Source organism: Falco naumanni, chromosome 4 (assembly GCF_017639655.2).
Source record: "Falco naumanni isolate bFalNau1 chromosome 4, bFalNau1.pat, whole genome shotgun sequence".
In the NCBI taxonomy this organism is placed as follows: Eukaryota; Metazoa; Chordata; class Aves; order Falconiformes; family Falconidae; genus Falco; species Falco naumanni.
This window is the reverse complement of record NC_054057.1, coordinates 64,455,957-64,481,345: the sequence shown is the minus strand read 5'-3', so window position 1 is coordinate 64,481,345 and position 25,389 is coordinate 64,455,957. Positions and strand designations below refer to the sequence as shown.

Genomic DNA, 25,389 nt, shown 5'->3' with positions numbered 1-25,389 from the left:
CAGTAATGATTCCTGAAAAAAGAGGCAGAGGAAGGATTTCTTGCACCGAGTAAGAGAGTGGCATTAGACGCGGAGCTGACATTCAAAGCCCTTCCCTAGAGGAAAGACTTAATATTACCAAATACTACTTTATATTTATTTTGAGAAAATGCTTTTAACTTCAAAGATTTTCTCCTCTGGAGCTCAGGTGAAGGTCCTGGGCTGGCTCACCTATCCTTCAGGCCATCTTTTTCCTTAATTGTTTCACATTAGCTGTACTAAGTACAGGAAAATGGTCAGCAAGAAAAGTGCCTTTTACTTAAAATCTTTTTTTTTCTTCCTCCTCTTAACAAAGCATAATTTTTCCAAAAAAGAAATTAAGTCCCAAATTGAAAATGAATTATTTTTCACTAACTCTTTTGATGTGAAGTCGCTGTTACTAATGCCCTCCTGCAGCTCCAGCCTAAATTTGGGACAAGCAGTCACCGCATCCAGCTGAACTGAAAGCATTCCCTAATTAACTGAACCAAACGAGCCCTCGGCTCAGGAGGAACGGTTTAGGTGATAATCATGTCTGCATTCAGACGTCTCTTGCTAAACCCAACCTCTCCCCCAGCCCCTCCTTGAAGTTAAAAACTTTTGGCTGAAGAATGTGGTAGGGTTGTCCTGGCTGCTCCCACTCCTCCTGCACCCCTCTCCAGCGCAGGGCCCTCCCCCTGGCCGCTTCGGATGAGGCTGTACCTTTTCTTCTCTCCTTCAAGAGTGAGGGTTTTATTCCCTTCTTTTCTGCCCAGATCTCCACTAAACAAAGGAGCTCTGGGCACATCACCAGTTCCAGGACGTAAAGGTATTTAAACAGTTTCAGACTAAATCCAGAGCTGCATAGCTAAGAGCTGATTTCTTTCTCTTTATCTGCCTAATTGTTTCTCTGCCTAATTGTATTTTACTGTGTCTTGCACAATTTTTTATTGAATGACTTAATTTGCACACTCAAAGGCATGGTTTATCTTTCCTGATTCCCTCCAAACTTGCAAATCAGTTTAAAATTGGACTTAGTGGTTGATTCTCTCTTTGCTTTGTCAGTGTATTTCTTACAAGTGGTGTTTGATGGAATTTCTCAGAGCTGAAAATAATTTTTGAGCCTCCTTTTTTTTTTTTTTTTTTTTACCCCTCTCTTTTGGTGGTGTAAATGACTTTTCCATACTCTCTTAGTAAGACTTGTGTGAACGCTCTCAGAGTATGTGCCTGTGCATCGATCATTTGTCACGCTTCTAACTTCTCCGTGAGGAAACGGATGCATCTGGACTTTCTTCAGTTTAAATTTCTGCACGAAGGGTGTTAACCCCCCGAAGTGCAAAACTTTTGTGCTTTTTACGACTTCTTTTTCCATCTGTTCTCTGTGTTGGGAGCTGTGGGAGCAGAGGCAGCTCTCCCTTTTGTCTCTGGAGAGAATCCCACCGCAGCCCTCACAGGCAGGCATGTAGCGGAGCAGCAGAGCTCCCAGGGCTGCAGGAAGGGCAGTTTCTTTGTCTCTGCCTCCGCTCCAGCCCTGCCTTTTCCCTTCCCACTCTGTCTTTCTCATTCACTGCATTTGAAATATTGCAGCCTGAAAAATGCATGCCCTGGAGAGATCAGAGATTCCCAGCTGGGACACTGGGAGCAGTGAGGTTTTGGGGTTTTTGAAAAATTTTTTTTTTTTCGGTCAGACACGTTTTCTGTCTTGTCTGATTTTTTTTTTTTTTTTTTTTTTTTTTTTTTTGCCTGTTTCGGGGCTGGGCTGGAATGGGAAAGTGCTGCTGTGGGAGAGCAAGGGGGACAGTCAGGGGAGGCTCGGGGGCCCTGTCCCTCCCCGCTCGCAGAAGTGGCAGATTATTTCCACTCTGGGGTGGAGATTCCTCCCTGAAGGAACTAACTTTTGGGGTCTCGAGGTGAGAGATGCTTTCTGACCCTGGCCAGCAGGAGGAAGGATGGGGTCCCCGTTTACTCCAGGCAGAGGTGGGGGGAGTGGGAGTTGGGGGGGCAGCGGCAGTGGTGGTGGTGGTGAGGAAGGAATGGGAGCAGGAGAAGGGGGTCTGGTCTGTGGAGCACGTTCCCCCACGATCCATTTCACAGAGCCTTTCCACCGGGCTTTCTCGCAGCCTGCCCACTCTCCCAGCCCGAGCCCGCGGGCTCCTGGCACCCATGTTGGCACCCTCAGGCTCAGGCCACCCAGGGTGTGCTGGGGTCCTGGCCCCTTGCCCAGGGCCACTTGCCTTTGCCCTGCAGGGGCTCCAAGCTGCTGCACAGACCACTGCGGGACGGGCTGAGCCCCGGCTGCCCTCCAGGCTCTGTCCCACCGCCTGCCCAGGGACCCCCCCATGCCACCCCGCCCCCAGGAAGGGGCTTTGCTCCTCAGGCTGGGCTCAGGTCCCCGGGGGCTGAGGATGTGCCCTGGCATGCCAGGGTCTGGCCCTAGCCCAGCTGGGGCCACCTCATCGGCTCAGCTGCTGGCCCCAGCCCCGGAGAGCTGGCCATGCTGTGCTTGCCCCAAGGTGTCCACAGCCGGAGGTGTGAGGGCTGCCCTCGCTGCCTCCATTAGCCCTCTGCCCCCCTCCACAGAGGCTGTGGACCCTGCATCATCACCACCATCCTCCTCCTCCCTGTGGCCTCTTGTGCTCAGCTGCCTGTCCCCGCTCGGGAGCTCTCCTGTGTCCCTCCAGCGTGCCCAGCGCTTCGCCTTCTCCTCTGTCCCGTCACCCTCTATGGAACCAGGCTTAGCTTAATGCCCCGTGCTCTAGCCCTGCCTTAGTCTTCCATCTCACTCCATCCCATGATGACCTTTTTGCCCAGCTCAGCACTGGTGCACATGTTCCTCTGACGGGTTTGCCAGCAGCGGACTCCCCACAGCTAACTAGAATCACCAGGTATCTGGGAAGTGGTTTTCCAGCAAATGATCTCCATGCCATGGACTGCCCGCAGTAAAAGGGCGGTAGGACCTGGGAAGATGGTCCAGAAATAGGATCTGATCTGTCTTGAAATTCTGCTCTTGCTTCATAGCCCTGCATCTCCTGCTGTGCCTCTGAGCCAAGGCGCCGTGCCGAGGTCCATCCATCAGGAGGGCAGGAGAATCGATGCAAGGGCAGAACCGTGCCTGGCAGGGATCTTCCCTTGGGAAAGAAAGGTTTGGCAGCGCTGTGGTAGGGAATGACAGCGTGAACAGGTTGGCTGTATGTATGAGGAGCCAACCTCGGTGTGTTGGTATGACCCTGCTGTACTAACTCCAGGTTCTAACTAAGTAACCTGTAACTAAGCCCAGGCAGGGAGGGGCTGCCTGGCATGATTAATAATTTAAAAAATGTGAAAGCCTTTAAGAACACTTGTGTGTCTCTCTCTCTTCTCTCTTTTTGCTTCTAGAAAGGGAACAGCAGGACGGCACCTTGGCGCTTAGAGGCTGCTGCCAAAACACATCCTCCACAGAGGCAGCAGGGACCCTCCAGCTGGAAGAAGCTTTCGGGGCAGCTGGGGGGATCGAGGAATACGTGCCGTCATGGGGGTATTATGGCTGGCCAGGTTCATGCTGGGATGTACAGCAGTTATGTACGTGGAACAAGCCCAGGGTCAATATGAAGGGGACTTGCAGACAGACAGATTTGCAGGCTACGAGGAAAGACAGCCAGCAAACAGAGTGAGAAGAAGAGGCCAAGACACTTTACGAGGGTACGTTTAATGTTCTTTTCTATTTGACAAAGCAGAACTTGGGTTGTTATCATACAGAATCGCCTTTCCTTGAGCTTGGGAAGGAGCCCGCTCTGCAGACCTGTGGTAGGGGCAGCTGAGCAGGGGGCTGTGCACCCAGCTCTGCTGCTGTGCTCGGGAGACCACAGCCTGGCGGTGCTCTGCCTGTCTGCGGGAGGGGTGCGGGGCATTCAGCTGGGGTGATGGCTGTGGCTGGGCTTTCCACTGTCAGTACTGGGGATGCTGCCAGCGCAGGAGGGTCTGACCCTGGGGTCTCCTTGGGTTTGCTGCTACCTGTCAGTGCTCAGGGCTGTATTTTATCAGAGGTTATTGCCTCAGATAGCTGCTTTTACAGGATGGTTGTTGCTAACAGGAAGATGTCAGGCGACGTCCCTTGTTGTGCGGCATAGTTGTGGCTTGTGGTTCTCACCTATAGAGAGATCGGTGTCAGAGCTGGACCTGTGAGCGTTTTCCACCTGAGGAGGGAGACAGGGCTCAGCTAGAAAATCCTGAAGCTTGTGCTGGAGCTCAGCTGTGTTCGCATGCTCTCAAGATGGTTCCTGGCCCCGGCGTTGATTCTGGGTTATTTTAAGTTTGCCTGGCTGTGGTTCTTGGAAAGTGTTCCTGTGTCAGTGGGCAGAATCAGAGCAGAACGTGATACACGCGCGAAGCCTGGGCTGTGCCAGAGTCCTCCGGCACTTGCTGGGGAATGCTGCTTGAATGGGATGGAGTGCTGTGCTTGCAGCCCAGACAGGCAAATGTGCCGTGTTTGGGCTGGAGCTGGAACACAGAGCCTGGCCGTCGAGTTGGCAGGGGCAGCGCCGTGGGGCTGGCGGCATCTGCTCTTGGAATTCAAATGTGTGCGGTCGCTCCCGCCTGCTGCGGTGGATTCGGAAAAGATGGGCAGCAGCTGGCCTGGGGGCTTGGTCTTCTCAAAAGTAGCTACCAAAAGCAGCCATCAGCTCACTTGCAGGGTTAGGGACAGCCTTTGTCTCCCCCAGTGTGACTTGTAAGTACTTTCACCGTGCTCCTCTCTGTCCATCATTCCTCAGATGAAACATCCCAAATCTTTGACTTGTGGGGATGAAGGCCATTTCTTGAAAAGGATGGGTTGGCATTTTACCAGATCCAGAGACTCCTGTTCAGCCTGGCTGCCCAGGGCTGTGTGTGATTCATTACTGTGCTCGTAATGGGGATAGAAAGGATTGGAAGGAGTTGGTGAGTGCATGGATATTGCTGTCTCATGTAGCCTTGTGAAGGGAAGGGCAGAGCAAGGAACTGATGAGTGTTTCCATTCCCCACTGGACCTGGGAGGAGGTCAGTGGTGTCTGCTGGTCTTATGGTCCTCAGAGACTTAGATGATCAGTTTCTGCTTTCAAAAAGGATTTACAGCTTAAATCCTTGTGACTTTTGGCGAGCCTGAAGGGTCCAAATCCCAAGTGCATTTTAAAAATGAAGCCCAGATTCCCAAGTTAGAAATCGCTTCTGGAAACCCTTCTGTACTTTAAAGCCTCAGACATGGACCGACATTTAATTAATACCAAATTATTGGTTGTGTAAGTTCTTAGTGGCCACACAGTAAGTTCGGGGCAGGATAAGAATCAGGCCTGAAGTGTCCAGCTCCCAGTATCCTGCAGAGAGCAGAGGACCACATTTCTGCTTTCCTCGTGCCCTCTGGAGCAATTGCTGTAGGAAAAGAGAAAAAACCCACTGGGATAAGTGCAAGGTCTGTTTAAGGAAGCCTGTGCAACGATAATTTAAGACAACTGAAGAATCATTGTTTCATGGCCCTTGGGAGAGCAGCCTTGCTCCAAGGGAGGGAATCATGGTGGGCAACAGGGGAAGCTGGCAAAACTCAGAGTAGCTGGAGCTTCTGCCCCAGGCGCTTCCCATGCTCCATGTCAAATGACCCTGACAGTCTCCTAGGTTTGGTGTCCAAATCTCTCCTTCAGGATTTCCAGCCCTTCAGCAATCTCTCTCTTTTAAAATCTCCCTTTTTACAAGCAGAGAACACCGCTTGAGATGAGAAATCTATTGAAGAGTGATGTTGTAAATAATGTTCTACTGGGCTTAGAAAGCAGCTACAGATGTCGCCAGCTACGATGCTGTAGAGGGGCCTGGCAGCTGGTGAAAGCAATCTCCTGCAGAGCCACAGACACGGTAATTTTAGCTGTAGATTCCCCCAACAGCACTAGTCCCTCATCTTTATGCTGTGGCTCAAAACAGTTCTGGAGAGTTGCAGCTGTGGATCCACATCTTCTTCCCTGACCTGGGTTTTGCTGCCTTAAGGTATCAGGATTCTTTGCTGCTGTGAAATGTAATGGAGTTTGATACACTTCTTTGGGAAAATCAGATGGGTCGTAGTTGAAGGTTTGAGAGGTTTGAGTCACTCAGACTAGCCCTGCAGTAGCAAAAGAAATGAATGAACAGTGAGTTTTCTTGGTGCAGCAGTAAAGGAAGGTAGGGTTGTCTTTTTAAACTTGGTGTTATTTTACAATGCAGGCATGCAGGTGGCCTATCTTGACTATTGTCATGATTTGTGGAATAATCTGCAACGCCACACCTCTAAACACACATCTGAACCTCTAAACACCTTTATTTGTGGTATCTATTTTAAAAGTTTATGACACTATTTCAAATATATTTACTTTGGCACTTGCTTTCAAAGACCCACAACTTTCTTTTTCAGAGAGATAGACTAATTTCATCTGAAATGTCTTCAATTTTGAGATTTTCTTTGATTCTGAGGCTTGCATGCAAGGAATTTAAATGGAAATGGAATTAAAATACAGCCAAGCTTCTAGCTGCATCACATGGGCCTGAAGTGGCAGTTTCCCTGGTGTGCCCTGGGCCACCATCCTGAACACTCTGGTTTCTGTGAGCATGTTCAAAATTTTGTGTATCAGTTCAGAATGGAAGGAAGAACAGACAAAAGGATTTTTGAGGATTTGCTGGTTAAGGCTAATGATGAAGCAGCGCAGGGTCCTAACTTACGCTTCCTCTTTTCCTTTGTGAAGACCTTCTGCTCAGGGCTTCTGGGCTGTCCATAGCCCTGTCTTATTTGCTTCTTGAAATAATTTGATTTCCTAACCCAAGTTAGTGTTTTCCTTTCATACACTATGCTTAAGACCTGCTATCCTGCCAGATCTCGAAGCCTTTGACAATGTTAACATGCCATTCACAGATTGCTTTGTTCATGGCAGAAATGTTTTTGCTCCCCAAACGGATTATGACAGACAGATGGATACGTTAAAGGACTCAAAGGACAGTCACGTATCTTGACGAGCTAGATCTGGCTCTTGGTATGTGCCTCCTTTTCTCTTGGGTGGGTGGAACCATGGATTCCCTCCATCCCTAGACTGTGTTATATCACAACTGGGACAAGAAAATAGAATCACGCTGGAACTGCAGGGAGAAGTGCGACCCAGATGTCTTTATAGGAGAATTTTTACCAAGTCTGGAAGAATCAAATACCCAAATATATTTGGTGCTTCTTCCTTCATTTTCTCTTAAATGTGTTCTACTCCTACACACAGCACAAATAACTTCCTGTGGGTTTCTCAGGAAAGTCTTGAGTAAGCCCAAGCAGCACAGGATATCTGTTCTCTTTGCAAGTTACTTTTTGTGCAGTCTTAGTACTAACAGGAACACACAGAATCGTTTAATATCATAAATCCTGTAGTGAGAAACTGCTCTCCAGTAACCCCAGTGCAGCCAGCACCAGCTCTCCTTGCTGGTGTCTGGAGTGAACTGGCTGTGCACAGGGACAGTTGTAGGTGTCTTGGTAAAAAAGGCTTCAGCAATGCAGCCGGAAAGGTTGTCTTAAATATGTTCCCAGCAGAAACTTATCTGGAGCTCTCTTCCCATCCCAGGCTCCTTTAATAAAGGGAAAAGTATGAAATAAATGCAAAGCATGAAGTAAATGCAAAATAAACAAGCCTTTTATTCACCAATGCTTTTACAAATAACAATTAATAAAGCAATGTGGAGCAATAAATCACAGCCAAAGCCATGATTTAATCTGTCCTTAAACTCATTAAAGTAGAGACAATTTAAAATGACGGTCTCCTGAAAGGAATAGCACTGACAAATCCATTTATGAGGCAGGATTTGAATGGGATTATTAGTTTAATGAACTATTGAACAGTTTCCAAGAGCAAGAATGTGTTTAACAAAGGGGAAAGAAAAGATGATTAGTCTGCAGCCAGCTGAGCTGTTTGCTGGCAGTATGATTTCCTGTAAGTTCATGGCTGCCTGTTTTTTCAAGTAAGAATAAAGGCTCAGCTATAGCTTGACTTTAAACACAACTAATTATGTCAAGCCCATTAATTATGAAATGGCCATTGCAATTGAGAAGATGGTTGAAGAGAGGATGTTTGGGGAGGCGTTTGTCATACCGCTTCCATTGCTTCCATTTATACAAAATGACAGAGAAGCGTCTGAATTAATTGGGAATGGGGAATACGAGGAGTTTCCAAGCTGCTCTTATGTAGATTTTTTTGACACCTTCTTATTTTCCAGCTTGATGCTGGGGCGTGGAGGGGAAAGGCACGTTGCAACTGCAAAATGCCAGCAGAGGAGGAGTTGCTGGGAGGTGGGTGACCTCTCCATCCACCACCCTCACCCAGGGAGGAAGCCACGGGCTGTGGTTCTGGGCCACGTGGCACCAGCCTAAACTGGAGCTGATGTGTGACGTCAGGGGGGCATTGGACATAGCAGAGATGAGCTTCACCAATTTCGCAGTTTACTCCAAGGTGTGTGCAGTGAGCAGGTGATTTCCAGTAGTGTTTTAATCCCACTCAGTCCCTGACGTTGCAGTTCCACAGGCATCTCTGTACAGGAATTATAAGAGGGTTTGTTTGACCAGCAGCATTCGTAATTTTCTTCACCCTCGCTTTAGGTTTTCTGTGAAACTTGTGCCTTTAAAAAGAGCTGATGCCCAAAACACAACCAGCACTGTTGGATGTTTCATGATCCAGGCCCTGATTCTGCCTCTGCCAAGCTCAAGCATAACGTTTTAGTTGACTTTGAAAGGAGTAAGCTCCAAGTGGGAGTCAGCGAATCTTTTCTGCAGTGTTACCATCTCTGTGCTGCTGTAGATCTGGCGAGAGGTATTGATTTCCTGGGCATGCCAGGGTGAAGACCTTTAAATGCAGAAGTTCAGCTTTTGTTCCTTATAAAAATAAAAAAATAAATTGATTTCTTGACCTTGAATTTGTAGAAAACTTGCTTGGAAATGAAATTCTGTTTAGAGTAAGAACCAAGGTGCTACTAAGAGCTGGTGGAAGCTAAAACGTCCCATTTCTTGACTTAATCCTATAGTTTAGGTAACCAGACTCTTGTACTGATTGTGTGGGTTGTTCGTGAAAAAAGTGTCGGTAGCTATGGTGATGTAAATACCCCACAAAATTGCTTTTCTAAGTATGTCACTAACGACAGCAACTGAAACTATGAGCATGCATAGCAAAGAATAACGGGGTTCCAGTATTTATTAAAAATTGTCATCTGAAATGGACTGTGCTGCTTGTGGTTGCCCACATATCATCGCAGTTGGACTAGATGATCGTTGTAGGTCCCTTCCAACTGAAATATTCTTATCTATTCCATGCTAAATTTCTTACAAGCTGGAGAAATGCATGTTTGTGCATGCGCAGGGGCCTCTCCATCTGCAAGGAGGCAACTGTGGAGCATCTCCACTTAGAAATGAGGAGGAGGAACATGGCAGGGAAGAGCATGGTCAAATTGCAGCAAATCTTTCTTGCCTCCCCCCATTCCTTGGGCAGGATGGGGGTCTCCATGCTCCAAAGTAAAGGTGCAACTGGAGCTTCTGTCCCCGTGATCCAGTCACCTCTTCTTGAGCACATTTTGGCTGCTTCCAGGTCCATGTACTCCACACGTGTAAACCTTCATATTTTTTCATAAACCAGAGATAAAATACTACAAGCAACAGAAGGAGCAAAATTAAGGCAGCAGCTGGAAACTTCTGACTGAAGACTCTTGTTCCTAAATTTTCCTTGTGTCTTGATTTATATTGTGAAATGGTTGATCTTGGACTTCTGGCCTGGGCTGGTTTCTCTTGTTATTGGCAGGAAATGTGAAGGCGAGTATTGGCATGGCAAAAGATTATCTGGCAGAGAAGTTAATAGCTTATATGGGTTTTGTTTGGAAGTTTTAAGAACTGTATTTGAAGTTTTGATTTATTTCAGATATTAAGGGGAAAAAAAGATGGAAGAATTGGTAATGCTGCTTTCCAAATGAAAGCGTTAAACAGTTCCTGGAAATCGGTTGCATTTTTAGCCTTTTTTCAAAAGAAAGTCTTCTCTACGGTTCCTTGCTGATATATAGGATTTAAATTTAAATCTGCACAAATAAGGGAAGATATTCCCTTCCATCATGTATACAAAATAATGTGAGTAAAGGATGGAAAAAATACCATTATTCACAAAGGAAAGGTGTATAACAGAAGGTTTTATAGACCCCCTTTGCTAGAAAAAATAATCATAAGCATTATTGGGCTTGAACTTGGCATTAACCTAAGGAGATGGAATCCAAAACCTATACAGTCTTTTTAACGCTTTCCTTGCATTTTGCTTCATTCCTTTTACAAAACTGAATAATAATGATGCATCTCTTAAAAATTATACACAGAGCCCCCCCCCCCCCCCCCCCCCCCCTTCTTTTTTCCTCATAAATTTCAGCTAAAATTCAGGTGTCTACCCTGGTGTCAGCTTTGCATGGCTCAGGTCACCTAAACTTGGGCAGTAGTTTCTTGTAAGCACATATTGATTTTGGTGTGATCTAACCAAAGGTGGGGGCCAGGCAACCTTCTCAGCTTGGCTTTCTCTCTCCGTATGTGTGTCCGGAGCCCCCGTGTGCAAGGGGTCCCTGCCTGAGTGCAGGGATGGTTTTTGAGCTGGGGATGCAGTTTTGTACTGGGAATCCTGTGGTCCCTGTTGGGACTTCCCTTCATCGTAGCCTCTTGCTCCATCACCTTGCTGATGACCTCACTGAGAGCTGCATCTCGGCAGGAGAAGGGCAGGGGGCTGAGGTACCGTGCTGTGATCTTTCAAGGCTGCATCTCTAGATTTGAGGTTGCCTTCCCCCAGGCACCCACAGCTGCCTTCTGCTCTGAAAAATGGTAGGAAATTCAACCCTGGGCACAGAGGCAGAAGTAATTTAAAACATTAAAACATTTAAAACATTAAAAAGGCCCACTTAATGCTGTTTCAATTTCAATACAAAGAGAATTTAATATGTATTAGAAGGAGAAATGTAAAAATGATCTGAAAAAAATAATCTATCCTCATTTGCTAATAATATAAAAATCAAAACAGTAAACACCTGAGCAACTATGTTTGAAACTGCATAATTGCTCAATTAAAAAGCATATATTTTGCTATGCATCTTCCTGGTTAATTAAAGTGCTAAATGAGATGTCAAGACTATCTTTAGTTTCAGATCATCCATTCTCAGGGAAAAACTACAATGTAAAAACAGAGATTAAAATAACTGCTTAAATTAAGGCTTCCTTTCTGTTAACTGAAATAACAAAAGAAAAAAAGCCTCTGTTTACTTAAACTAATCTTTCTTGCCTAGAGCCCCTCCTAGGAGGAGCAGTCAGTGATGCGCTCTTCCACCTCTTCCCAGACCTCCCCGTTTCCTCAGGGAGAGCCACAGTGGAGAATCAGATGCTGGAAGGGCTCCGCTTTCTCCAAGCATCTCATGTCAAGGTCTTCTGAGTCCCAGCACTCTGGGTTCCAGCAGGGATCAGGTCAGCATTGCTGGGCGGCAGAGGTGGGAGAGATGCTCGGTAATGCTGCTGGGGTTTGCTCCAGAGGGACCTGTGCACCAGTTCATGTCGTCTTTATCCCTGGGGATGGAGGCAGGAGTGCTCCTGGGGCCAGGGAGAGTCAAGGGTCTCCAGCAGCAATGTGGGAGACACTGTCAGTCTGGGGCTTTGTTGAGATCGGAGAAAAATGTTTCTGTTGCCATGGATGTCAAGTCCAATATTACAGGTGTCGCTGAGAGGCTTAGGGAAGCGATCCATCGCCCGGCTTGGCAGCCTCGGGATGTGCTGAATTCTGAATCCCTTGGGGCTTGCAGTGTTACCCAGCAAAACAGCCGTTGGCAGCTTACGGTGTGTAGCTTCGACTGGTGGTAACAGAAAGTCGGTGTCTCGGCACCTCCAAAACCAGATCCTTAGGACCAAAATAACTGAAATCACTGGGACTTGAGCTCATTCCTAAAAGCTAAACGGGTGCTGGGCCACTTTGCAGAGCGAGGGGCGATGTTCCGGGGGGAGCAATTAACATCTCTCTGCAGGACTGAATCGGTCCCCTTGCGTGAAGCGGGAGGCTGCCTTCTCCAGTGGCATCGCTCTGCTTTCTCACCTGTGAATTACTTATCAGATTGCGTACAGTGCTTGGATGCATAGAGGCCTGGGGAAGTAAGCAGCGAGCATACAGACAGCATGGTCCTAGGCTTGTAAGACTGATAAATCACTGAAATAAATACTCGCAGTACATTTGAGAGATCTGTTAAGGCAAGAACAAGGAAGACACAAATATGCTGCCCTTTAGGCCAAGGATCTAAAAGTCAGCATTGTTTCCAATCTGTTCTCATGCTGTGACACAATCCCAAGTCCCGCCGGATGGGCAGATGCATTACCCAAAACCACTATCACATTTGGCAGTAATTATTGTCCCCCTGGTGATCTCCACTGAGGCCAAGGGTGACTGAAGCCTGCGATGGTGTTCCCCGGTTATTGTGAGAAACGAACCTTGGCACACAGCAAAGAACCAGGCTGAGATCAAAACCAAAAAGCATCTTGAATTATAGGAAAAAATTTCCAGCTCAGATGGAGAGGTAGGATCATTGTTCCTGGAAAAGCCACATGCTTAAGTCATATGAGACTCGAGAATGCAGTGGTGACACTCATGCGCGTTCTTCTCATTTGGCTCTTTGCATAGGCATGAATTTCATGATAAGAGGAGGGGTGGGGGGAGGCAGATAATCTAAAAGAAACTTTGTCTCTTCCCTAAAGCAGATGGGGATAGCAGACAGCCCTCCTTTTTGCAGTACCAGATCAGAAATCCCCGCTAGCCTGGCAATAGCTAGATTTTCACTGAGCTGCTGAGTTTACAGCAGAGGATAACTCTGAACGGCTTGGGGGAATCTAGAGCAGTGTTTGGGCTGGTGGCCCTTCCAAGAGCTCAACAAGTAGAAGTGCATTTAGAATTGGCTAAATCTGCTGCTGGAGGGTTCCATTTCCCCATAAATATTTCTAAGCTGAAATTTAAAGACAGAAAAAAACCCCTGAAAATAAGGTAAGGGACAGGGAAGGTAGTGACTATGAAAGCGTGCCGAGGGCTTTCCATTAATCCCGTGTAAACTGTCAGAATTGCTGCACCCCAAACTGGATGTGTTTGTGGAGCAGAAGAGAGATTTTTCATGTCTCTCAAGATACCTAGAGAATCCAAAGAGGGAACGGAATTAAAATTGAGAGGACTGGGCAAGCTTAATGGACTCCTAAAATGAGGTGATTGTGCTCAAGTGGAAGAAGGAAAAATGGCTCCTCTGGATCTGCTGGCCACGCTTCTCCTAAGCTAGCCCAGCGTGTGGGCTGCTGCTGGGCTGGTTTCTCCTGTGATCAACCTATCCTCCCTGTTTTGAGGACAAAGATCGTGGATGCAATCTCTTTATCTCTTGATTGTTATGTTTGTGGCTGCAGGGTTAAGCTGTGGTGCTTCTCGTCCCTCCAGGTGCTGGTGGGAAAGTTGCTACTCACCCTTTCATAAAGCGTTGGGCTCCAGCCCTACTACTAGCCTGCACGGTTGTACTTTGGCAGCGCAGGAGAGTGGTTTTTACTGAGTGTTTTGTTTGAAACACTTCGAGAAAAAGGAATTTGTGCTTGGTCACTTGCCTAACTTACATCTGGGGCCTGGTAAAAGTGCGAGCCATGCTTTTATTAACAACGTCTTAGTTTACAAAAGTGAAGCGGTATGAATTTCTGGGAGCGCCTACTCTGTAACCTTGACTTCTCAGCAAGAGAGCAGGGGAGACCTGCGAGAGATGTAAAGTGTTGGCATCTCTGCCCTTACCAGGGGGCTCAAACTGGTCTAGAGAACCATTGCTCAGCGCAGCCGGACCCTCCTAGCTCAGACTCCTTTTCTTGAACGCAGAACATCGTGGAAAGCAGTGCTCAGGAGACATCCACAGCGCTGGGGACCTGTTTTCACCCAGCAGGAAGAAGTTTTAGATTGTATCAAGGAGGGAAATAAAGAATGACTGTGATAAATAAGGAAAAGGGTCCCTGCGCTCAGGCAGCAAGATACCCAGTCCAGACTTTTCCAGGCAGACACAAAGAAAGCAATGAGCTGGGAGAAGTGTTTGCTGGACCCCTGAGCATGCACTGAAACAGACTAGTTCCAGGTTCACAGCTCAGGGAATCTCAGTCACCAGACAAAGGTCTGCGCTTGGTGAGAAGAGCAGGAAATTGGCCCAAAGTAATGAACTACAGTGAATTCTTCCTGAATTAATATGTTGAATCCCCCTGGATGAGGCCAGAGAGAAGGAGAACATGTGAGCAGCCAGGGGAGCAATCCCTGCGCAGACCAGAGCATCTCTGAGAATTACCCCAGCCCTGGCAATCCACCAATTTTCATTCATTTCTGTCTTCCTCTAATTTAAGGAATGGAAATACCACTTTTGAAGGCCGGTGACAACGGAGGTACACTGATTGCTCGTGACAGGGGAGACAAATCCTGGGCTGCTGTTTCTGCTGCCTGGAAAGCACATGCTATGCGTAGCCAAGGGTTCATTAGCTGTGGGTCTTGCCGGATGGCAGAAGTGTTCCTTGCAGGACACTGCAGTTATTACACAAATCAGCTTGTTAGTGACTGCGTAGAGCTTTCTGAAGGTGTGGAGAGTTCATTCTAGCTGGGTATTCTTTCTCCTGTGGCTGGAGGAGTGGACGAAGACCCGCATGCAGGCGTGGGTGTTGAGGATGTAGCTGTGGGTGAGCAGGACGCTCTGGGTGATTTGACCTCGGGTCTGGCTAACATCAGAGCCTGCAACGCGTTCTCAGCCTGGGCTTCACATGCTGTGCTGTCTGGCCTCTCCTACCTTTAGCAATGACTGCAGTTCTGCTGGGGTCACACTAGGCATCTGGCAATAATTGGCAGGACCGAGACCTTTGCGGCTGCTTGCTCAGCTCATAGGCGACAGTTGGGTGCTTTAGGCTCTTTCCCAGGCTGCTGCAACAGCCTCACGCTGCTTGTGCTCTGTCCCCACAGGCGGGCTGGCACCCCCAGCCTGGGGCAGCTTTCTGGCGTGGACTGTCTCCCAGTCCTTGCTGGTACCTCCAGCTCTGTTGTGGATTTGGGAGAGGTTCCTCTTGCTAACAGCCATGCATGTTCCCATCGCATGGCCGCAGCTCTGCTCTGCTCCAGTGGTTTTTTCTTGGCATCTCCCCGGTTGCAGATGGAGCCATTGCCAGCAGGCAGCGTTTGGTGTCATCAGTTGAAATTCATGCTTTGTGCCTGCATATCTCTGTAATCCTATTGTTTATTTAAAGCGGACAAACAAGAGGCACGGCCAGCATTGCTTTTTCCTCTGTCCTTTCTTAGCGTCACTTTTGGCCATATTTATTTTTATTAAAACAGGTCTGTAGCAGCTGAGCTCTTCCAGCCTTTTCCTCGGCTGCACAGGAGGTGGCAAGGGAAGATCTGCCTCGCGCTGGCAGGTCTCTTCTTGCATCAGCTGAACGGTGGGGGTGGAGCAGCCGTGCAGTCCTGTGCCAGAAAGCATTGCTAGAAAGAGCTGGCACAAATGTGTCGGTTCTTATCTCCGTGGCCCCGAGACCCAAAGGAAAAGCCACGTGGGCGTTAGCACCATCTCTGCTGTACAACTGTGTCTTCCCAGGACCGCTGGGATAAAACCCTTTGCTACTGCTGGGGGCAAAGCTGAGAGTGAGCAGGGTAAAAAAACCTTCTTGATTTTTAATTTAGGGCTGATTGTTATGAAGTTTCTTGACAGTCCTGAAATGCCTGTGGATTTTGATTATCACCAATAATCGGAATGTTGTGTGCAAGTTTATTGAATTTAAACTATTTTTCCTCTAACCTTGATCTTCCCATTCTTAGGAGCTATTCACTACAAACTAGGGTTGCTGTTTTCTGTTTAACAGCTAAATGAGACGCCTTCTATCCACACCTTGCTGATGAGAATGTGGGTTTCCAGCTTGTATTCCCCGGGACTGAGATAACTGCTGTTAATTTTAAAAAGCAATTTTGTCACTACTTTGCTGAAGATGTTATTTTTTTTCTTGCAAAACAGCATTCTCCTGATGGAGTTACTGCTTTGGAATCTAATTTCATTCTCCCTCTAGGTCATTTGTGTGACACCATTAATTTCAACCCATTCAAAATGGATTCTCCCCATGTTTTGTTTTGAAACTCTGCTAATTTTTAGCATATGCTTATAAAGGTTCAGTTTTGGAGGAACAATAGTGATTTTGTAGTTTAGCCTACTGTGTAACAGGGTGCCCAGGACCTCTTCCAGGACCCCTGCACAGAGCTTGATGAAATCCTTGGCCGACTGTCTTTCAGAAAGAGATGGTACTTGCCACCATAGTTAAAAATACCCACTTCGTTATCAATTTCATTCATCTTCCGCTTCCTTCTGTCTTAGTCTATGGGATTGATGCCAGACACCTCTTCCTTCATGGATTTTGATCAGAAAAAAAAACCTCTTAATCTTTTGCCTGATAAAATGCTTATATGATGTTCTTTCATCTTCAACAAGGCTTGAAGCAGCCCGAGGGCAGGGTGTGAAGATCACTAGTGGCCACCTTCCTTGCATAGCTGTTCACACCCATGTGTTGAAAAGGAGAGGCCAGCAAACAGCTTCAGGTGGAAGCCAAATTGCAATATTTGGTGCCTGGCTATGAGTTGTCTGGGCTGCCCACACCTTGCACGGAGTCTTGTGTCAAAAAAAGATCATCCATCCACCCATCCCGCATGCTGGGAACCTGAGGGCTGAAACTTAGGCTTTGCAGGACCTCCATCTGCTCAGGGTGGGCTGCTCTTCGCCGTTCATGCCAACCACAGCCGTATGCCTACTTCTAACTGGAGATTTATACTTGAATATCAGTGGCAGTACTAGCTAGCTTTGTGTTTTATCCTAATGCAACCAGGAACTGCAACCCAAGATGTTCCCCCGTCTGCAGGGAACCTTAATCCATATGAGCAGAAACAGCTCTGTATTCAAGGTCTCCTTTTAACTTCGAGGCACAGCAGAAGCAACAGATGCCCAGGCTTTTGGAAAATGTAGGCGCTTTTGAGATCAAAATACAGATGTACTCTCCACCTCCAACCATAGCACCAAATGATTTTAGCAGAGCCCTCGATTCTGTGTTTGCAGGGCTGGTGAAGGAGGCTCCACATAGCACCGGGCAAAAGCAGGTCATATGGAAAAACAGCTGCGGTGGTTTCCTACGCAGGTCATTGTGTGCTCTGGGAAAATTAGAACGGGGAAGCAGAGCAGCACCCTTGATTGCACAGAAAGTCATCCAACGTGGTCTGTGCTGTGCAGGGATTTTCTAGTCACCATGAAGAGTAGAAGCTCAGGTTGCTTTTACACGGGAACTTTGTTGCTCAGTAGAGAGTTCCTCAGAGTCTGCTTGCAGTCCAGCTCAGTGCTTTTGTCATTAACGCTAACGCTGCCCAGTTCCTTTTTCCACGGGAAAGCATTCTGCTTCTTCCACTTTGGCAAGGTACACCTGCGGTGTATCTGCTGCACATCTGTGTGCCTGTTGCATGCCTGCTGCACATCTGCTGCCTATGTCTGCACACGTGCTGCACTTCTGCTGAGCCCCTGCCTTGCCTCTGCTGCATGTTTGCTGGCCGTGCTCCATGTGCCTTCCGTGGGACTGCTGTACGTACACTGGGTTTCTGCTATGTCTGCTGTGCATCCTGGCTCTGTCTGCTGCGTATCTGCTGTTGGCTGTGTTTTCTGCACGCACGTTGTCTGGATGCTTCATCTTGCTGTATCCCCCGTGCGCCTTCTGCCGTCACGCTGAAGGTGGAGGACTCGTGTGTGCCTGGGTTACTGATGCAGGGTGTTCTGGGATCCACTGCCTTCTCCCAGCCAGAACAGGAATCCGCTGCCCTAAAGCACTACAAATTCTTGCCGAAGTCCAGCCTGGAATCTGGTGGGTGGGCCCTACAGAGTGCTGCTGAGGTTGGCTGTGGTGCCCAGGGTGCTCAGCCATCCCAGCACCCTCCGCCTTCCCACGCCTGGCTCGCGGTGGGAACTTGAGAACTGGAGAGGAACTTGCAGGAACTTGAGAATTGCAACAGAGAGGAAGAAAATCTTCAAAAAAAAGGTCCCCACCACTCAGGCAAATTTTCCAGGCAGAAACAAAGGCAAGTTCAGGAAAACAGATTAATGACGCACCTACTGTAACAGAGACCTGGGGATGTGAGGCGGGACAAGCAAGTCCTGCGGCAGGCACTTCGTGACGTGGGAGGGGAGTAGAAACATCCATAGTTGTACACAGGCAGTGGTTGGGATGCTGCTTTACAGGGATGGAGGGAAGCTGAGGCGGTACCTGCCTTTAGGCACGTTCCTTGCTGGTGGCAGAATAACAGGGAAATAAAAAGAGACCATTCCCTGGAAAATGAAATTAATTTGCTGATCTAATTGAAGATCAGGGATGAATCAACATATTTTCAGAATTAAACCAAACTGAAATAGATCAACCAATGCTTTTGGAGTTTTTAAAAATCAGGCTCCAGTCTGCCAAATCCATAAATTTGGTCCCACGCACCATCTAGCTAGAGCTGTTTCTACATGTAGCTGCGATACGCAGGTAGTCGTGGAGGTGTATTTCACAATGAAATGAGTTACGGTGAACATGGGATCACAGAATCACGGTGTGGTTGAGATTGGAAAGGACCTCTGGAGCTCATCTGGTCCAGCCACCTTACTCAAGCAGGACTGCTAGAGCCGGGTGCCCAGGAGCACGTCCAGACAGCTTGTGAGTACCTCCAAGGATGGAGACTCCACAGCCTCTCTGAGCGACCTGCTGTTCCAGTACTCAGTTGCTCACAGTGAGATGGCGTTTCCTCGTGTTCAGATGGAAACTCCTGTGTTTCAGGAACATCCCAAACTGCACAGCAGGAAATGCCAAATCTGATTCATTCTCGTAACCCTGTCCTGTCTGTGCAGTGGTGATGAGAGTTCCTATCCCCAGCCCCGGGCACTCCGCTGAAGTGATTGATGTAAAACTTAATTAAAATTAGAATGAGGATACAGACATTTTGGACAATAGATCCTGACAAACTAATCTGATATTTTCCTTCTCTTATCAAAGGAAAAATTAACTGGCTGTGTAACAACCTATACGGGTCTACTGAGTGAAGAGTCTTTGATATCTAATGGTTCTTCGATTCAGCAAGTAAAGATATAAGAAGATCCGACAGCTGAAACTAGAAGCTGGACGGACTGAGACCCCATAATAAAGCATAGAGTTTTAACAGTGGGGATTATTACTCGCTAGAAAACCTCGAAAGTGTATGCTCTTTTGCTGGTGATTTTAGTTCAAATTCTCATGCTTTTCAAAAAGAAGAGGCTGGAGGGTTGCTGGCCAGGGTCCAGGCAAGGTCTAAGCTCTGCATCTGCACTTACCTCTCCTGCCTTCCCCCCTCTGTCTGATCCTGTGTTAGAGCCCCGGCATCTCTGCAAGGGGCTCGTGTGACTCCGCGCTTGATGACGTCACAAGAGTATGAACATTATCTAGGTTTGTGCTTTTCGTGTTTTCTTTCAAAAATTTCTCTTGAGGAGTCTGTTGGTTCACGCACAGGTGTGTAGCACAGCGTGGTGTGAATGGCATGCTGAGGTATGTGCTTGGGCTGGGTTTCCTGCTGTCGTTCCTATGTGATTTGATTAAACCATCCAACAAATGAAGACAAAAGCATGGGCAGCCTGTCTGAGGGACGAGTTGGAGTGTGGAGGAATTTCGTAATTGAAGAGTCAGAAAGGAAGAGAAGGACTTTGTCCACCTTATGCATATGGCACTGCTGAGCTGTATTCCAGAGGGACAGCTGTCCTCTTCCCATCCAGGTTATCAAGTCCTTCTCTTGCCTGTGTCTCCGGGGTTTTCTGCTGGCTGGTACCTCTCTCATCCCATGTGGAAATGCAGGTCTCCAGCTGACGGTGTCTAACCCCGTGGGTATAGTCCCGTGCCACAGCCTCGTGGCAGGGCAGACCTGCCTGTGCCTCAGTTCCTCGCTCCTCCACCTAGTCCCATGGTCACTGTAAGACCAAAGCCCCAAAGCATTTTGCCCAGGGAGGTCAGAAGTCAGTAATTAAAATAATGTATGGTGGCTCCTTTTGGTGGGAACTAAACAGGCTCACAGGGAGGGAACAGAGTCTGGCAGAGAAATGTCACGCAAGAAGCTATTCAAATGCTCTCCTACAGCGATGATACATGCTGAATTTATCCAATGGCACTGCACAGAAACAGAGGAAAAAAAATTGTTTTTAAATTTCAGACCCAATGTCTGTGGCTCGAGGTTCCACTCCTACTGCTGCCCCGGCTGGAAAACGCTGCCTGGAGGGAACCAGTGCATTGTCCGTGAGTATCCATTTTCCCATTAAGGGCACCGAGGGAACTAACTGCCGTGTGGGAAGGAATGTGTCTCTTGCACTTCAGCAGATGACGGAACATTTCATAATCCACTGGGAGAGGAGCAGCGATTGCTGGGAGTTCTCCTCTCTGCAATGGAAGCAGGGTGGCTGCGACTGGTCCCCTTAGTGCGTGGCCTTTGATCCTTTGCCAAATTGCCGCTGCGTTCCCCGTTGCCTGACAGTTTGTGTGCCTGCTTTTAGAAGATTAGCCCTCACAGGAAAGCTCTTGGTGACTCCTGAGAAAGTTATTTTAGAGCTGCTTGTGTAGATGAAATAGTTGCTAGAACAACAGCTAGATGCTGACATCGCAAACGTGATGTCATGAGACAGTGTCCGCAGGAATTTGCATCTGTCTTCAAGTGGCTACCCAAAGCAGGATGGTGATTTAGGTAAATCACACCTCTCTTTTGGCAAGTAGCTTTCCTATTCGGAGCAGAGCATTATTGGACTCTGAAGTGCTGGCATACACCTACAAAATCCATCAAGGGGCTGACATTTTGCATTTTGGTAGGCTAAAGGCATGAGCTATAGGGAGATGAAGGAGCCTGCTCTTTGGAGGATGCTCCTATGGGAAGTGTAAGTCAGCTCAGGAATAAATAAATGAGATTCTTATTGGAGACAATAGGGGTAATTGTACCTGCGTTTGGTCGGGTACAAACCTGATCCCACAGCTGCAAATACTCTCCTCTCAGAGGAAATGTTGTCCGTTGTATTACAAGTGATGGGGCCAGTTGATGGGTCCTGGCACACGATGAGTAACCAGTCCCCGAGCATGGCATTTTACTCACTCAGAAGAGAAGGGCAAGGAGGAGGCTTGATGTCTCAAGAGTTAAATGCATCCGACTTCACCCCAGGTGATGGTAAGACATTTACACCCTCTCCTTTCCCCACAAGAAGAGAAAGGCAAACTCACAAAGTGCTCCTCACCGTCCCTGGGACAGCAGATGCCCCACCGGGGATACAAGGCTTGAGTTTAATGCTGGCTGCAGCGAAGGGTTAAAGAATTCACAGCCAAATAGCTGCTCCGTGGCATGCGGGGTTAGCGACATTCAGGGTTGTCTGCTGACTTTTCTCATAACTGTAAAACATGCCATCTGGGCGGGAGGTCCTCAGGGGACTGTGTGTTGTAATTGTATTTATAAAACACACAGAGATGAGATACTTTCATGGGGCTCTAATAAAATCTGTGCTTACACAGGTGGAACAATACTGCCAGCTCTGCTCTTGGCTCCCATGGCACAGGAAGGGGAAGAGATTAGCAGGGGTCCTGGGCAAGAAAGGATGGGGACTGATGCGAAGGCATCCTGCTGATGCATCTCGGGCTGACTCAGCTCAGCCCCTCATTCAACAGGAGATGCGCCTCCCTAACAGTCAGTTACCTCCGTGCCAGACCATAGACTGCAAAATGCTTCAGGGAAACACAAAAATTTTAAGGAAAAGAACAACCTGGCTCAGTGTGAACATCACTTGTCTCTGCTGAGAAACATTTTTAGCAGGCGAATGTAGTGAAATATGTCTTCCCTGTCCTCTGCTGGCTGAGAAAGCAGCGTGGCAGCAGGACCAGCCGTAGCCTGTGGGAAGAGGAAGGTGTCTCCAGGAACTCCCAGTGAGCAAGTGGGTCCTTCCCACTGTTGCTCTGACCAGGCTCTTCTTCAAGAGGTGCCCCAGCTTCCTTCCCAGGTTATTTTTCTTACAAGAGATGAATTCACACCCTTTTGGCAGCCAAAAACACATCTGTGAGCAAGATCACAGACTAGAACGTTGTGCTAATCACTGTGTCCTCCTCCTCCTCCAGCAATTTGCAGGAATTCTTGCGGTGATGGATTTTGTTCACGGCCAAACATGTGTACGTGCTCCAATGGACAACTTTCTCCCAACTGTGGCTCAGCTGGAGGTAAGAGAACGTTGCTGGTGATTCTCCTCCCTCCGGAGGAGTTATGTGCTCTCTTAAATGTTTCACAGTCACAATGAAAGGAAATGTCTCTCTGTGCATCTCTGAAATATTGTGTGTTTTGACAGCCAGGTTCTAATCTGAATTGGTCAGTAGTCACAAAATCTTTCATTTCTTGTGGCACTTTTACTAAGGGTCCTCACTGCCCCTGATACCTGGAGAAAACTGGGCGCCTGCTTGTAATTTCTGCTACTTTGGTATGAGAAATCCTATGGGATACAGCTCAGAAACCAGTCTCACAGCAGCAAATAGCAACACTGCTGCCAAAGAGTCCATCCATCCCGGCTGTTCTTTGAAGTGGAATTAAATCTGTCACTGCTTTTGTTAATCAAATAAACATTTTTTTCCAATGGAAAAATCATTAAGTTTTTCTTAGGCTGTGATTTGGATGTCAGGGAGAATTGCCCCATGTTTTTAGCAAACTGCAGTTGACACGATGAAGTTACCTGCTGGCAGAATTGGGAATGCAGAAACGGCATTGCTGCTTTTTCTGCTTTGTTCTCCCATCTCAGACCTTCAGGAGAAAAAAATCTGCAAAGTTCTGGGAAGAGGACTGGGTGGCTTAGGTTTCTAAAAAACAAACTGCGGAGGACTCAGCAGTGACAGGCACATCCAGAAAGCAATTTCCATACCCCTCTGCTAATCCCTGCAGGATGCATTCAAGACCAGATCCTGCAACCACTCTGTTACCCTGCAGCACGTGGCTCTGCACAGAAACCACTCCTGCTCAAGCCTAAATCCTGATAGCTAACGGTCTTGTGCACTGTCTGGAAGGGAATTACTGCTCCTCTGTGCCTCTTTTTCCACTGGGCTGTATTGCTGGAGCGGACCTGGGAGTTGTGGTAGACACCAGGCTGGATATGAGTCAGTGGTCATGTCACAGAGGTCGATGGCCGCGAGTTGCCGCTGGGGATGTTCAAACTTGGGATCTTCAGGCGTGAAGAATATTTTACACTGGTGGGTGGTGCAGTGCCAGGACAGGTAACCAGAGCTGTGGGGGTTTGAAGGCTGAGCTAGACAGTCACGGCCAGCCTGCAGTGTGGGGAGGCTGGATGGGGGTGTCCCGCAAGCCCTCCCACCCCCGCTCCTGGGAGCCAGCACAGAGACCCCTCCGGGTCAACGCAGGCTACACACGAGCCCACGGGTCTGCCTGAAAGGGCTTCTGGAGTGAGAACAGTGTGCAAATGGGGCTGGCCGGCACTCTGGGGCTCCAGGTGTGGGCAACGATACTGGGTGACCATTTGCACCAAACTGTATAAGCAGTCCACCCGTACGTGATGCCACTACTCGAACACTCCAGCAGAAAAAAATCCTGCCAGACAAGAAAGAGAGCTGTGGCATGGTATTGTTTTAAGAAGGCTGATTTTCCCCTATGTAAAACGCAGAAATTAATGCGATTTTATAGTCTTCTAAGGTCTCAGATGGCCACTGCTAGAGACAACCCAGAAACTTATTTTCCATAATTGCCCATCTGTAGGCAAGCTATTGTTAATACAGTGACTTGCAGGCATCGGATCGAAGGCCAGGGAACTAGCCCCCCCAAACCTCAAAACCACATTCAGGGTGTGACTTGGAGGCGGCAATTCCCAGAATCTGATTCCGAAGTGCCACGTTGTGCTGCAGCCCCACCGGTGTCCCCAGCAAGTGCTCAGCACCGCAGCCTGTGTGTGCTGCCACCGACCTTCCCCGGGCTTTGTGCTTTGCGGAGAGGAAGGTGCTGGAGACACAAAGGTTTCTAGCAAGGATCCATATGTTAGCAATCAGGGAGGAATGCAAGGAATGCTGTAAGCAGTATATACATTTGGGCACAGACCTGGCATTCCCCTGAGCCTGGGGTGGATTTCAGCGTGTGCTGGAGGGGGGTGGGTTCCTCTGCAGGGGCTTCATCAAATCTGGCATTCATTGTGGGGCTGTTTGGATCTGTATTTATCGTGAATGCTTCAGGGAGGTAAAGCAGACAAATTATGCATTCCAGAGGCAATAAAAGCCACTCTGCCTCTCTTTGTCATAACAAAAAGCTTGGTTTCCTACTTCGGGGAGTGAAGATATTTTAGGAGTAATTTGCAAGTGACTGTTTAGATAGTAGTGGTCAGTAAGCAGACAGCAAACCTGCCTGCACACCCCACTGCTGATGGCTGGCAGAACAGCTGCAGCCACTGATCCTTTAAAATAAAATGTAGAACTAACCCGATCCAATCATGGGAAAAGCTAACTAGGGCGAGCTGTCATTCTCTTTTTCCTAGAACTTTGGTCTCTGCTACCCTGGAAGATCCTGACAAAGTGTAACAGGCCTTTAAAGTCTTGGTTGAAAGATGTTCTTCTGTGCTCCCAATCTGCAGGGAGTCCCAAGAGTGCCAGCCTTGGAGATAAGTCAGATGGGGATGGGACCTCAGGGCTTTGGGGATCATGGCAGAATTAAGAAACGGGACCAGCTCTGTGCGGGTCCAGAAATAGTCTTTGCCAATTAATTAGAAAGTTTCTGGATGAGCATCAGGGCTCTTCTTATGTCCAGACCTTAACTTCCAAAATTTCTTAGCTTCGCTAAACCTTACCTCTTGCTGAATGCATTGAGTGCGAGGCTCACGATGCTGCGTAGGGAAGAGATCTGACAGACGGACAGCTCTGACAGACACTTCCTCGCTACCTCTGTCTCTGGGCATCCCTCCCAGATTTGCTGGATGTAATTGCTTTCCCAGGGCTGATTAATTGTAGTGAGGGGTGTAGGGTAAGCGTGTGCTGGAAACGGTGCCTTTTCCCAGAGAAACTGGTCTCACGTCTGACAATCTGGGCAATGCTTTGAAGCCTCAAACTTAGTTTCTTTAATGATTAAGCTTTCATCTAAATTTGGCCTGATCTCTGGCTGTAGAGCAATAGGAAGAATAGTAGACATCGTGACTAATTCAAACCACACTAGCAACGCATGGATTAAATGTACAGCACATGTGCCGAGCGTTTCGAATGCAAAGCACTGAGCCTTCTCTTTCCACTCCTTCTTCCTTTCAGGCTTCCTAGGAACAAGGCGTCAACCGTATAATTATCCCTATTGGACACTT

At 47.9% G+C, this 25,389-nt stretch overlaps 1 protein-coding gene across 1 annotated transcript in view; it reads left to right on the top strand.

Moving 5' to 3' along the window:
* Window positions 1-3,389: 3,389 nt before the first annotated feature.
* Window positions 3,390-25,389, top strand: part of FBN3 (fibrillin 3) — a 109,367-nt gene continuing 87,367 nt past the window's right edge. The window contains exons 1-3 of the mRNA XM_040593118.1: window positions 3,390-3,675; window positions 20,250-20,332; window positions 22,181-22,279. Coding sequence (XP_040449052.1) covers window positions 3,506-3,675; window positions 20,250-20,332; window positions 22,181-22,279 — 352 coding nt within the window. The 5' untranslated portion in view covers window positions 3,390-3,505. The remainder of the gene's footprint in view (window positions 3,676-20,249; window positions 20,333-22,180; window positions 22,280-25,389) is intronic.